General features: G+C 39.5%; 1 protein-coding gene across 1 annotated transcript; it reads left to right on the forward strand.

Moving 5' to 3' along the window:
* The first annotated feature begins 5,349 nt into the window (after positions 1-5,349).
* tfa (transferrin-a) lies at positions 5,350-12,830 on the forward strand. The gene is made up of 17 exons (XM_035633445.2): positions 5,350-5,476; positions 5,634-5,782; positions 7,166-7,268; positions 7,396-7,587; positions 8,086-8,212; positions 8,417-8,472; positions 8,869-9,032; positions 9,198-9,351; positions 9,467-9,624; positions 9,737-9,833; positions 9,922-9,942; positions 10,117-10,281; positions 10,657-10,798; positions 11,321-11,388; positions 11,487-11,671; positions 12,191-12,383; positions 12,511-12,830. The coding sequence occupies exons 1-17, from the start codon at positions 5,437-5,439 to the stop codon at positions 12,552-12,554; spliced, it is 2,058 nt and encodes a 685-aa protein (XP_035489338.1). The 5' UTR covers positions 5,350-5,436; the 3' UTR covers positions 12,555-12,830.
* The last annotated feature ends 2,134 nt before the right edge of the window (positions 12,831-14,964 follow it).

The raw sequence follows: 14,964 nt of genomic DNA on the forward strand, positions 1-14,964 counted from the left end.
TGTAACACCACAAATTGAGAAACGTTCTCACATTTAAGCCTCTCTTTTAGCTCTCATTGTGAACATTCTTACTGTAATAATGTCAAACTGTGCCGTGTTGGTTCCCGGAACTTGAAGGAAATTGAGTCTGGCAAGTCCTTGAAAAGCCCTTAAATTTGATGTTGGAGAAAGTTTTGGAACCCTGTCTGATGTCCCAGACGTGTGTTGAAACTCAGACCTTGACTTTGTCTGCTAAATGAAACGGGACACAATGGCTGTATAAGGATGAGACATTCCCATGCATCAGCCTACTCAAGAGTTAAAAGCGCTTCCTCAATGGTACAATGGAGGCAGGATCTGGACAGACAGGGTCTGAAGCACTTGGTTGTAGTTTCAGCTCTTTAATATAAAGTGTGCCTGAAGAGTAGGTTCACAGTTACACACAGTTCTTCACTTGACCAGTTGGTGGTGGCAATGTGCCCCGAAGGGCGACACTTCACCAACAAATGAGTCAATTTACCATGAATGTACCTTACAAAAAATATTCAAGTAAGCCTCATAAAATGTCAAACAGGGTAGGGAATGTTGTCAGCGTGTTCTACAGAGTAAGAGCACCCTTCACAATGAACCTCTGGAGTTGTGGCGGTTGGTTCTGATGAGAAGCTGCAGCCAGTTGTTTTGTGTTTTGTCGGAGTTTCTTGTCAGGCACTCCAGTTCTGGAAGAACGGACTGCCACAAAGGTTCGCTGATAGCAGAATAAGCTGTGAGGTAAAATGTCAGCTATCCAAAATCACGCCTGATTACAGGATTAAATTCAGGTTCTGTCTTCCCCGAGGGCCCCAACCAACAGTGACTGTACAGGGCAATGGTCAGAGTTGAAAGAAAAAGACATGCAGCTGTACAAACAGATGAGGACACTGACTGTGTCTCACTCCGCTTGCTGTGTTGATACTGCAGGACATGGGGGGCATTTCTTCACTAGTTTTTTTTGTGTCAGCTTGTGAACTATTTAAAAAGTTGTATTGGGTAGTGTTGTTTGTGTTTTGTTAATTTTGGACCTCTTAGGGGGGTGAAACCTTTTTTTAAATCCTGCCTTTCAAATAAAACCTACATTTATTAGTCATGAGCTAACTGGGACAGCAGCCTCATACCAGGTTAGTTTCATGGGCTGTGTGTTGCATAACAAGGGTGTTGACCCCAGTCAACCTTGGTCCTTTTTCGCAAGTTCTCAGAATGAAATCAATGGAAGTTAATGAGTGATCAGTGAGGGATCATCCCACCACTGGTCTTACACAGCCTGTGTACAGTTGTGTAACATCTTCTTTGGCATCTGGTCCCTTATCGTGTCATCAGAGTTATTTTATTAATTACCTACGCCAGGGAGGTTATGTTTTCACCCCCGTCCATCGTGTGGTTGTAGGTTTGTCAGCAGGATTACGCCAAAAATGCTGAACAGATTTCAATGAAATGTGATGGAAGGATGGGACATGAGCCAGGGGAATGATCTCTATGAGTTTGTGCAATTTGGTGCCTGATTGAATTAAAGGGGACTATTGGCCTTTGGTGGAGGGGTGCACCTTACTGAGGGCCATTCTCATTTATTTTGGGCTTCAGGTGTAAATTTAGAAACATTGGAGGTGTGGTGTTAGAAAGAAGTAAACATTTGGGGGGTGGTGTTGCCCCACACTAGAGAATTCTATGAGTAGACTTTAACTTCCTGCAAAAAGGATAGAGTAAAGAAGGATCACATAAAGCCAAAGACCTGTGGCAGAGATGCATTTGGAGACATTTTACATCCGCCAAGGACGTAATGTGATAGGTTGGGTTTGTCTGTTTGTTTGTCAGCAGGATAACTCAAACGTTTAAGAACGGATCTTTCATGAATTTTTTTTTAAAATGGATAGGTCTCTGCATTGGTACTAGGTTATTCATTTTTTTGGGGATGGATCTCGATCCTGATCCAGGATTTGTTTTTCCTATTGCAAGATGAAGGCTTAAGTTGACAATTTGAATCATATCTTCACAAATACATAACTTTTCAAAAAATAGACGGGGACGGGAGTGTCTGAGTTGCTCTTGTTGCCTGAGTTGATTTTGGGGGTTGGATCTGAAAACACGCCAGCCGACCCTCATGTGTCAACCCGCCGGTGCCGTGGTAAAAAGCAACTAAGTACATTACAGTGTGTGTGTCTTCTTTTCTCTTTTTCTTCTCTGATTAAGAGATTGTGTGTATCACATGCTTGGCAGCTGAGCATTATGTCACAGTTAACTCCTACATGTATATTCTATTCTTACCTCCTTCTTACCTCCTTCTTACCTTAAAAATACTTGGCTGTGTGCCTCGACAACACCCCCCCCCCCCCCCACCCCCATATTAGCACATTTGCATCTGAAGACATAGTTGCTTATATGATCAGACAGAGTCCTAGAACCAAGAAAAAAAAAGCGTATTGCAAAACAGACCATGCTTATATCCAATCTATAATGCTTTGTTAAACGCCCTGCTCTGCATGTTTCAGGAAAACAACCATTGATGATAAGCTCATCTGATTGAGCACGGTCAGGATTGGCCTTATGAACTACAATCGCCTTGTCAGGTAGTTTGATAACAAAGTTAGGATTATTTCAAATGATTCGCTATTATTGATGAGTGACATACTTAACTGTCCGTGTTCACTGCTGCAAATATGTATACAAAACAAACCTTTATGTCCAGATCATTTCATTTTCTGCAATTCAAATACATTTTTAGCTTTAAAAAACCCCAAATTCTTCTAAAAATGCACACTGACAGTGTTATCAGGAGGTGTCACTATGCGAGTGAAGTGTCAGCATTGACTGACAAAGCACAGTGATCTGTGAGAGTTCAGGAATGTGGCACAGGTAAAGGTGTCTCATATATAGATGCACAAAACAGATCACTAGAGGCTAAATGTTTTTTAATCAGTCAAAAGTCAATTTACAGTCATTCCTTTGAAAGCAGCTGACAAAACCAGTGACTGAAGCAAGCAGGCCTATTTTTAAAAAAAAAACAAAAAAACAGCCAAGTGGTCACTCAGAGAGGTGAATCAAAATAGAAAAAGTCTAATACAGAAGCAAATTCTGGCTAAGGAGTTTGAATACTGGAAATCATGACTAAAATGTCAGGGAGGAGACCGGTCAGGTGATGAGCTACGGAGGATGCTGACGACGACGACAAATAGGGGAGAGGTGAGGAACGACAGAGTCTGGAGTGTTAACATGTTATGAGGAACAATTTTTTTTTCTAAACTACGCCCTATAATGTTTGTATTCGTTAACAAAATGTGCTTCACATAAATAGTGTCATTGGTTGGTTCAGTGGGATGGAGAGAAAGAAAAATGCCTTTCTGAACTATGCTTGCACTGTTTCCTAACTTCTTTGTGACTTTCTCATGACATCACTTAACATAGAATATCTTATGATAGGGACACTTTTTCTGACACATTATTTGCAAAAATATTTTTGGAAAATGTCCTTTTCTCATCATAATTATGTTGACCTTTGACCAATCAATCAGCTCTGAAAGTTAATCCTCTGGAGATACCCTCCCAAGTAGTAATCCCACCAAGTTTGGTGAGAAGAGTTATTTTGTGGTGCGCACGCACACACACACGTGCACGCACGCACGCACTCACACACACACACACACACACACACGCACACACACACACACACACACACGCTCAGGGGCGAAAACAATATCATGCAGGGTGTTGAGTACAAAAAGTACAAAGCAGGGTCAAAGAGATGGACCCAGAGAAGAGATCATAGGGAACAATGCTTGGGAACATCTTCGCCATCCGTTATGAGCTGCAGAATTGTTCAGTCCTCTTACAGGCAGTGGCTTATCAAAGGTTTACCAGAATTTGAATACATATTTTTAAATATATATATCTTGCATTCTTAATTCCATTTCTTGATACATGCCACGCAAAACCCTTCTCTTAATTTATATTGAAGGATCAGAGCATCACAGTTAAAATACATCACCACTGTCCTAAAACTAAAATCCATACTCCTCCAGTACCACAACTTGGGTATTTCCAAACTTGCACCACCAAAGTCAACTAAAAAAAACGCCACAGAAACGTCAATCTGTGGTTAAAGTTATTGGGTAATATTAAAATATTTGGCAGATGACAAAAGAAAGAGGAGGTGTTATCGGTTCCATTTACAAATCAACATGAACTTAAAAGCTTATGTTGGGTAATATTGACTTTGTAAACATGACTCTTTGGGAGTCATACGCACACAGTTTTTGCAGTTTGTGTCTAAAGTACTGTATTCATAAAATTTAATAAATACAGTACTTTAGAGACTCCTGACTTTTTCTTCTGATGATCATAGTAATTGATGTGAAAAAATCCTTCACCAGGCCATTAACCTTTATGCCAGAAGTAGTTGAATAATTAAAATTAAACATCCCACCTAGATAAGATGGTTATGGCTCAATCCTGAAATCATGTAATTTTAGGAAAGGATATTACACAGTAGAAGATAAGCAGATTGCTTTAACATATAAGGGGTACATTTGATATTTCTTTATAAGTTCCTTACTACTACATTTTTGAAAATATCTATTTGGAGATCTTCCCCTGCACTACATTTATGAGGGAACTGTACGTTTTACTCTGTTGCATGTATATGAAAGCTACACTTGCCGGTTATGTTGTCGATTATGACTTAACTTAAAATACATAAAGGAATTTCTAAAAACATGATGCACTGCTAAAATTGAAAATATACCCCAAGCTGTATGAAGTATTTAAGATAAGCCCCACCTCAACCACGTGCATGAGAAAAGTGCTACTAGGCAAATGATTAGTAATACAATAATATTAATAATGATTATAATAATAATTTGTTCTTTTATTTGAGATGCTTTGAGTGCATTCTGTAGATCACATTGCACTTTACCTCAGTGGGATATTGAAATCAGGATATGTACTTGTAATGGATTATTTCTACATTGTAGTATTGTTAAGTTTACTAAAAATACTTGAGCCACCACTGATGAATTCTGTTCGTGGTAGCAGCTGGCCTGGGGTCAATATACCGCATCAAGACAAAGATTTAAAAACTCTGAGAAGTGTCATTCATTTCTTTGCTTGTCCTCTAAAGGAGACGCACTGTACAGAATGTGTGGTTGTTTAAATGGCTTCAGATGAGCCTTCTGGGACTTTCCATCGGACCTGGCCTCTGTATCTCTGTGCCGGCCCCGTGTACCTGCAAACAAAAGTGCACGCGCGCGCCAGCGCACACATTAGGAAACCTGAGCAAACTGTGGTATTTATCTTTTCTTTTTTTTCTGCTTCTTCTTCTTCTTCTCCTTCCCCTTCTCTTTTTTTCTTTCTTCTGTCAGTGCAGTCGGAGGTTCGCTATAAAAGCGCGCGCTGCCTCCCGGAGACTCCGCACTTCTGACCCGGAGACCCAACATGAAGCTGCTCCTGCTCGCCGCGCTCCTCGGATGCCTCGGTAAAGAAACCCTTTCCTCCTCCACACACACACACACACACACACACACACACACACTTTGCACTGGCCCATTTCGTCGCGTGATGACGTTGAGTTATTCTGCATTGATCTGTATTTCTTTGAATTGTCTAACTGTTCATCCATGTGCGCTCGCCAGCCGCCGCGTCCGCGGCCCCCACTCGGGAGCTGAGGTGGTGCGTCACGTCGGAGACTGAGCTGCGGAAATGTTCGGACCTGGCGGCCGCAGCGCCGGTCTTCGCCTGCGTGAGGAGGAACAGCATCTTGGACTGCATGCGCGCAATTCACGTGAGACACTAAAATTCACGCTGTCCAAAACCATATTAGATATGATCTCGATGAGTAATGATTCTAAAGTGTGCTGGGGCCCTATTCAAAAGAAGTCAAAGTTGGCCCCTCGAACCAGCGCTCGTCACCGTTATGTATAATCTATCTATTTATGAACTATCCATTGTTTGATATTTACATTTCTGGGACAATGGCATTTAACATAGTTCCAATACAGATGATGGAACTAGTTTCATAAAACCTACTCAGGCCTACTCCGCAGACATGAAAAATACATTTAAATGCACTCAAGTAAACAAGAGAAATAATGTGATGCTAGTGGAAGTAATGTCATTCAACTGTCAGTTCCACATATGGATGCATCTAATTCTATTTGAAAGGGCTGATACCCTTGCTTCTTATTTTTTGTAATTTAGTTATTTAGTTATTTACAGTTTTTGTTGTTGTAGTAAATATTACTAATTGATTAAGTGCATTAAAGAAGTAAGAAAGTATACAGGGTGGGCTGTTCTGGGTGGTTAATACATTAATGTGTACGCTACATCTTAATGTACGTGCTGAGTGATTAATCTTTAACAAATTGATCGTTTCATCATCCTGTTTTACATGCGATATCCCCCAGTCAGACAAACGTAGTGGGGTATCAAATCAAATGTAATCAAGTAGAATTAAAAAGAAGCAGAAAATTGGAGCACTCAAGTGAAGGGCTGTACAATTGTGTGCAGTACCTGAGTAAATACACTTACGACCACTGCCACAATGCAAAAGTACTCATAAACGTTGAAGTCCTGCATTTAAAATTAGATTTAAGTAGAGACATGAGTATACTTAGCAAAAATCCATTAAAAAATCATTAAAACTCCTTTATACTCGTAATAACATAATAATTATACTCATAATAACATAATAATATGTATTATATATAATAATGACGATATAAAACTAATATGATCATTTAGAATTGCCCCCTTTCGGAGCGTTTTTATTATTCTTATTATTTTTCTCATCATTATTGATCCGTTAACATGTAAGCACCAAGTGCAACTTAATAGGTGGTTGAGTTGGAGATATGGCTTCACTTTGTACTTTTGTGAAGATTTAACCACAAAACTCTGTCATATCGTACAAACACATGTTTTGAATGAAAGATATTTTGAAAAGGAACTACTAAAAACGTTAAAATGTAGTATGCGTAGAAGTGTAAAGACACGTACAGATTAAAGTTTTCAAGCACAGACACGTACATGTAGGCTATCTCAATATTGCACAGAAGAACGGTAATTGAATAAATGACCACTGCATTCATACCAATAAAATGTCCTTTGAGCTTCTGGAGAGAGCGAAAACCAGGCATGGTCAGTAAACATCTTGATTTTCAAACAGGCTAGAGAGGCAGACGCGATCACTTTAGATGGAGGGGACATCTACCAAGCTGGACTGGATGATTACGGCCTGCATCCCATCATTGCTGAGGAGTACCAATCCGGTATGTTTACTAATCAGCTGTCTTTGCCTACGAAATAAGCACGAGAAATAAAGGATGTCTAGCATTTCTTTCTCCGCTACTTGTTGTTCACTTTTGACTACTTCACAATTGTTCTGTGTGCATCTAGCTTCGGAAACCTGTTACTACGCTGTTGCTGTGGTGAAGAAGGGCTCAGGGTTTGGCTTCCAGGATCTCCAGGGAAAGAAGTCTTGTCATACCGGGGTGGGGAAATCTGCAGGCTGGAACATTCCCATAGGAACTCTGCTGTCCAAGGAATTGATCAAGTGGAAAGGCTCTGATGACATATCGTTGGAGGAGGGTGAGTTCAGTGTTTTTTGCCCAATCCTTAAAAAACAACAGTTATGTATACGCATGGACCATCAAAAATATCGGTGGTAGTTTCAGACTCGTAGAATCATGGTGTTATCAGTGATTACTCAGACCTGTAGAAGAACTGTGCGGCCTGAACATATATATATTTTTTAATCCATACAAATTTGAAGTTGTGTTACAGGAGTAAAAAGGATGTTAGCATGCTCAGGCAAGAAATGTCCCGCTGAGTGACCACTCGTTTGTGTTTTGGACTATTCCTGTAACGTAACCAGTGATGAATAGAGATTGAATAATTCACGTTAAGGGAAACAAAACTGAAAGAGTTGACTTGTGGTGTAATTACCACAAGTGAAAAGAATGTTGACACTCTTTTGGTGTCAGGTCACCAGTCTGAGGGGGTTGGGGTGGGAGGAGTACTGAGGTGAGTTGCAGGGACTGGGACTTCATACGATCAGTATTTCTAATTTGATTTTTTGTTTTGCAGCGGTAAGCAACTTCTTCCTCGAAAGCTGTGCCCCGGGGGCAACTGTCTCCAAACTGTGTAACCTGTGCAAAGGGGACTGCTCCAAGACCCACTCGGAGCCTTACTATAATTATGATGGTGCATTCAAGTCAGTATGAGTCTCTATTCGATCTTTCTTACCTTCACTTTTACTGCTGTACTGCCTCTACTCTACCAGATACCCACGCCTCTCTATGACCCTGTGATATTTTTATTTGTTTTCTTAAACCCATCCTCTCTGTGGAAATACACAATGCTGCTGTGATGATTTAACCTCTAAGTTGTTGCATGTGTGGATTGGTCTATTTAACAGGTGTTTGACTGAAAACAAAGGAGAAGTGGCTTTTGTGAAGCACCTCACTGTTCCTGGTCAGTGTCACACAATCATCTATCCTAAGATGTAATAAATAATTGCTTCCTTGTCATTTGTAAGCAGATCACTTGTTTCAAATATGAGTTATGAGACCATAAAATACAAAATGCTGCTTTTCAGTTAAAATGTCTACAATTTAGAATTTTATTAGATATGGTCAGGCACCATCACATCTATATCACAATCACTGAATATTATTATCATCTTGTCATATAGCTAGATTACCTATTATCAATACAGCTTGCAATTAAAAGAATAGTTTGGAATGGCAAATCCGCTCCAAATGCTTTCTTATTCAAATGAATAGTTCTGCTTCAACATCTCACACTCTTTTCTTCACTCCTTTCTCGTTTATCACCATCTTCCAACTCACTCTTGTGAAACACTTTCAGAATCTGAAAAGGAAAACTACGAGCTCCTGTGCAAAGATAACAGCAGAGCGCCCATCGACAACTATGCCAATTGCAACCTCGCCAGGGTTCCAGCTCATGCTGTTGTCACTCGCAAGGACCAAGATATGGCTGACTTTATCTGGACCAGCCTCAATTCTGTAGAGGTAAAGCTCTGCACAGCACCAAGAGTGAGCTGTATAGTTGACTGTCTGATAAGGAAGTGGAGGGAGAGGACGACGATTCGTTCAAACATGTACCCAGTGTTTCAGTTGCCTCCGCGTATGCTTGCGGCTTTTCATAATGAATCGGCTTCTTTTGTGTCTTTTCAGAACTTCAACCTTTTTTCATCGGAAGCCTATGCAGGTGCAAAGAACCTGATGTTCAAGGACTCGACAAAAAAGCTGGTGCAGCTGCCCCCGAACACAGACCACTTCGTGTATCTGGGTCCTACATACATAACAATCCTCAATTCCCTGAAGAAAGGTATTGTAAACATGAGCAGGTCAAACACACAGATTCACTTTCAAAACAGATCAGACAAACACATTTATTGACAGCAGCCATTGGCCTTTGGTTCTATTTCACTTCACCTTTCCAGTGAATATCCCAAGCACTCCGTCCAATGCCTTGAAATGGTGTGTTGTGGGCAGCAATGAGGCCACCAAGTGTGACAGTTGGAGCGACGCCGCAAACAACGACCCCGAGATTGTCTGCACCAAAGCCCACTCATTTGAAGAGTGCCTGAAAAAGATTATGGTAAAACAGTCTTGGGTGAAACATGCAAATCTGTTACTACCAATGTTTTTGCTTTATTTTGTGCTATTTGTTTCTCATTTTTATATTCTGCTCTGCCAAAATCATCCCGCAGCGCGAAGAGGCTGATGCTGTGACAGTCGATGGAGGGGAGGTGTACACAGCTGGAAAGTGTGGCCTGGTTCCTGTTATGGTGGAGCAGTATGACCAAGGTGCAAACTGAAATAAACTTGTACAATCCTGTGTTTTTTATTCCAAAGTCTCTACCTGAGTAACATTTGCTCGTCTGTCTCTCCACAGAGCAGTGCAGTTCCACCGGAGGTAATAAATCAGTCTGTGTTTATATATTTCATCTAACCAATAACGCGCATGTTCAATCAATTTAGGTATTCCCTACTAATTTCAAGGGATAAGATTAAGAAGTACCCATTTAAATAATTATTCTCTGGTTGCTAGTTTTCTGATCAATCTCTTTCTATCCCACCTCTCTTGTAGCCCCAGGCTCCTCTTATTATGCTGTGGCTGTGGTAAAGAAAGATTCAGGGGTGACCTGGAATACCCTGAAGGGAAGGAAGTCTTGCCACACAGGCCTCGGCAGAAATGCTGGCTGGAACATCCCGATGGGTCGCCTGTTTGAAATTACTCAAGACTGTAACTTCAGTGAGTAACCATGATATTTATTTAAGCAAAGCAAAGCACACACCATGACCATTAAGCTAATTATCCTACTAAACAATTTTTTTTTACAGTATGTTTTGGAAACTCAGCACTTGGTTATTAATGTTGTTAATTTAAAAGTAAGTCTTTTCCCAAACCTAAACAAAACTGTTAGTTAGTTTCAGTCAAGTCTGAGTCAAAAGGCAAAAGCTGAGCTCAACGCAACACTGAAAGTAAACCTCATCAGTGGAACATCCAATCCAGGCAGCCGTTGTGTCTCCTCCACATTTTATTCGGCAAAAACATTGTACAGGAATTTAATTGTTAAGAGAGCTGTTCTTTGCACACCTTCAAATCTAACACCGACTCACTTTTCAGCGAAGGTCTTCAGTAGCAGCTGTGCCCCCGGAGCAGATACCAACTCTCCGCTCTGTGCTCAGTGTGCCGGCAATGCCGATTCTATGTTCAAGTGCAAAGCCAGTAGTGAAGAGAGGTACTACGGCTACGCTGGAGCTTTCAGGTAGGAATCAACAGTAAAGTTGTTCTGTGCAGAACGTCTTATGTGCATGTACTGTATGTTGAAGTATTGGTTTGCATTCTTGGGAAATGTACAGATTTGCTTTCTCGCTGAGAATTTGGAATACCATAGATGCAAATCTCATCTCTCACCCCATTAAACCAGGGTGCTGTTTGTGCATTAGCACACCTGTTGAAAATATAGTGTTGCTGTACCATTTATTGTTCCCCACAAAGAAAATGCCAGAAAAAAACAGTAAAAGATTTATGCTGACGACACAATCCATATCTTTGCCAAAATGCATGTTTTATTTATGCTATGCTAACTTGCCTCCCAGATCCAGCTCCGTACTGACACACAGACATATGAGTGGTATTGATTTTCTCATCAGTCTTGGCCACAAAGCAAATAAGCGTATTACCAAAAATATCAAACTGTTCCTTTAATTACTCTTCCAGCGCACCCTGCTCAGGGTGGCAACATTATCTTCATATTGCCTAACTTATGTGTTGCATGTTGTTGTAGATGTCTCGTGGAGGGTGCCGGTGATGTTGCCTTCATCAAACACACGATCGTAGAGGAGAACACTGGTGGTAAGACACCGAGCAGCTTTCACATCATCTCTCATCTACAACAGTGTTGTTTCCGATAAAAGTACAGCTCTCTTCCCTCCCACCTCTTCTTGCCAAAGCTAATGTTCCAGACTGGGCTAAAGGCAGTAAGTCTAGTGACTTCCAGTTGATCTGCCCTGAAATGGAGCAACCGGTGCCAGTCACTGAGTTTTCCTCTTGCAACTTGGCTAGAGTGTCTGCACACGCTGTGGTGACTCGTCCAGAGACCCGTGACAGGGTGGTCAACTTACTCAAGGATCAGCAGGTCGGTGATTTATTGTACTTTTCAATTTTCATTTTTTAGGGTTGGGGATTTTTTACATGAGAAAATATTAAATTTTATGGACTAGATTTATAAATTCAAATCATTTCGAATCTTAATTCAATTTTTAGAAGAATTGTAATAATAAATTGTGTTTTTGCAGGGGCATGTTTGTTGGGACTATGAAGTAAAACTTTATCACTTAATATTGAGTGTTAAGAGTCATTCAAGTTTTGTAATAATTTGTTTTGTAGGTCAGATTTCCTCCCTGTTTGCACCCTTGTACTTTTAAACACCTACAGCGTTACGTCGTATAGTTTTTCCAATGTGGCACAAAAAAGCGTGGATATTTGTCACACATTTGTTTTAATTTGTCATTAATTATCTTGACTTTCAATTTGTGTTTTGCCTTTAGACCTGTTGATTTCTGACCCTGATTATGGATGTATACATGACTTAACTTTAATTCAATAAGAAATGAAAAATTGTGTTTATAATCAATATTTTGTCCTTTATTTACAGGAAAAGTTTGGATTGAATGGCACTGATGACTCATTCAAAATGTTCGAGTCAGACTCTGCCAAGAACCTCCTCTTCAAGGACTCCACCAAATGTCTCAAGGAGATTCCAGCTACCACAGACTATGAAGGGTTTTTGGGAAAAGAGTACATGAAAGTCATGAGTTCACTCAGACACTGCCAAGAATTCACTTCAGGTTGGTACTGCTGCGGGTTAACAGGACAGTCATTTAACAGATCAGCAATAGCCCAGACACATCATACACCTCGTAAAAGTTTCTGCTCTGCATTCTCAAGTTTTTTGTATTTTTCTCTCCCCAACAGATTTGGAAAAAATGTGCACTTTCCATTCCTGTCAGACACACTAGTGGTGAACATGGACAGCTGGCTCTCAGTGATTCAAGCACCTCCCAACACTTCCCACCTTTGACCCAAAAGTCCCATTGAGTATTTTCTTTCCAATCCCAACCTGTTTTGAGAAGAACAAATGGATGCAATGCACAATCACAAACCAAAAATCAATTAACAATCATGTCCACGTCTGGTCCTTTCCATGCTGTTGACACAGAATGTTATATTGGTTATTTAATCTTGTTTTGTTGATTCATACCTCACTTTTCTCCAATAAAGCCTTTTAATGCTCATTTGTGCCAGTGTGTCATTTAAAATGATTGTAGTGTCTCGAAAAAGTGCACAGAAGTGTATTAATTGATAGAGGGAATAAAAGCAGTCTCCAACAAGCCCTTGTGTATATACTATAATTATTTGCATTTAATGCACAAGGCCAGTGTTGTAGGATAACTGGTATTGTAAAAGCTAAATCACTAAGTAAACACCAAAATAATAATCAGTTGATACTCACTTTAAATCAGGTTATCAAAAATGATGTTTTGAAAAATGGGGTGGCTGCTCTTCAGGGCCCCATGAGCCACTTTGTCCAGCTGGTTGATCTTGTTTCTCTCTTGTACCCCACATTCACAATCTCTAAAGCTGAACCAGTTCTGGATTTATCAGTTAGTTTGCGCAGAAGCTTTTCAAATGTTAGGAATTTTCTGGTTTTCTAGTCATATGTGAAAGTTTACTCAATGTCTTCTTGTTGTGGAACAACAAGCAATTTGAGTATAAAACCTTGGACTCTAAGACTTGCACATTTTATTTAAAAAAATAAAAGGTTAAACGGCCATTTAAAAAAAAATTCGAGAATGCCTGCCTGTTGCAACCTTCACTACTGTTGGTATCACTTTTCTATTAACCATGGGTGAAATTGCTGTTGTTTCAATCTGGCAGAAGCAGAGTCGTTAAATCATGGGCCATCTCATTAGCTGGATCATATTGCTCTTTTAGACTTTAGCACTCATCAAAAAAAGTTAACTGAAAAAACAATGTTGATCTTGCCAAGATCAAAATAATTCCAGATCTCACAACTTGGGGTCTGCTGATTGATCTTTAATGTACTGATACAAACTCTTCTTTTGAGTATTGATAGTGTAGGAATCAATACCAAAAACATGGATCTGTCACGTATTAGATCACATTCTGGGCACATTAATAATTCATAGCAGTGCTGCAATATTGACATTCTCACCATTGCTTTTAGACTAGAGTTTTCACATAATGAATATTACTATTTACCAATTAATGTGACTAATTGATTAACAGAATACAGAAATTACTTCTTTCTGGTAAATATTTGGTGGTACTTCATCAATCATAATATAGGGCTGCAACTAACATTATTTTGTTTACTGAGCACGATGCCAGTTTTTTTCTCAATTGATCCATTATTCGTTTTAGTTGAAATATCAACAAGTAGTGAAAAACACCCGTTCAAACTTCAAACTGCCCAAGTTGTCATCTTAACATTTATTATATTTGTCTGTCCATCAGTAGAAGACCAAGATATTTCATAAACTATCATGTACGACAAAGAAAGCAGTAAATCAGCAAAGTCACACATCTGAGAAGTTAAAAGTGACATAAACAATAAATTGATTGACTTTTTTTTCTCTGACTTACATGATAATACATAAGCTGCTTTTAACAATACGGTATCTGATCACCACAAAGGAACTACCGCTACACTGGAGCTTTTCTGAGGTTTGCCCAGTTGTCATGGAAACAGATGATATAGTAAAAAAAAATTTAAACCAAAAAGGAACTACTGTGCAAGGCCACATTCTGTAAAAGTAACCCCAAGTCAAACATTGCGTTCGTTTCAGCTCAAAAACCACATATTCACTTTATTTATTACACACGGAAGATAAATATAGAGTCCTATCTGAAACAGAATCATTCCTCCTAAGAAGAATGTTTTCAGTTTATCCATTCTGTACAATGGGAGAGAAAACCAACAATAATCATGATAACTATAGGAAATAATAAATAATGACGATTAAAAAAAGCATACAAGTGTAGAAAGTTGAGGCATTAAAACAATAAGTATAAGGAAATTCATTTTGAGTTTTCTGGCATGGGCACTTTTGTTGGGGGGGGGGGGGGGGGGCATTCTAGTATTTTGTTATGATGATATTAACAACTAGAAATTTAAAGATCACTCCTAACTGCGGCACCAGTTACATTATCCAGGCTACATCAAATTTAAAGTGATTATATTTACAGTATACTTCATGCGAAAACAAACTGTATACATCCATATCTTAGTCGTTGCTCTTTTAATGTTTTAAAAAAAAATTGTGTCTGTTTTAAATCTCTTGCTCTCCTTGCTTTAGTGCAATGGTACGTCTTTAACAAATGCCCCCCCACACACTATAATGCAAT

The sequence above is a fragment of the Scophthalmus maximus genome, chromosome 5, assembly GCF_022379125.1.
Source record: "Scophthalmus maximus strain ysfricsl-2021 chromosome 5, ASM2237912v1, whole genome shotgun sequence".
NCBI classification, from domain to species: domain Eukaryota; kingdom Metazoa; phylum Chordata; class Actinopteri; order Pleuronectiformes; family Scophthalmidae; genus Scophthalmus; species Scophthalmus maximus.

Coding starts and splice junctions, on each gene's coding strand:
- tfa (XM_035633445.2), top strand. CDS start 5,437: ATGAAGCTGCTCCTGCTCGCCGCGCTCCTCGGATGCCTCG. Junction 9,625..9,736: donor AGTGCCTGAAAAAGATTATG/GTAAAACAGTCT, acceptor ATCATCCCGCAG/CGCGAAGAGGCTGATGCTGT. Junction 9,834..9,921: donor GGTGGAGCAGTATGACCAAG/GTGCAAACTGAA, acceptor GTCTCTCCACAG/AGCAGTGCAGTTCCACCGGA.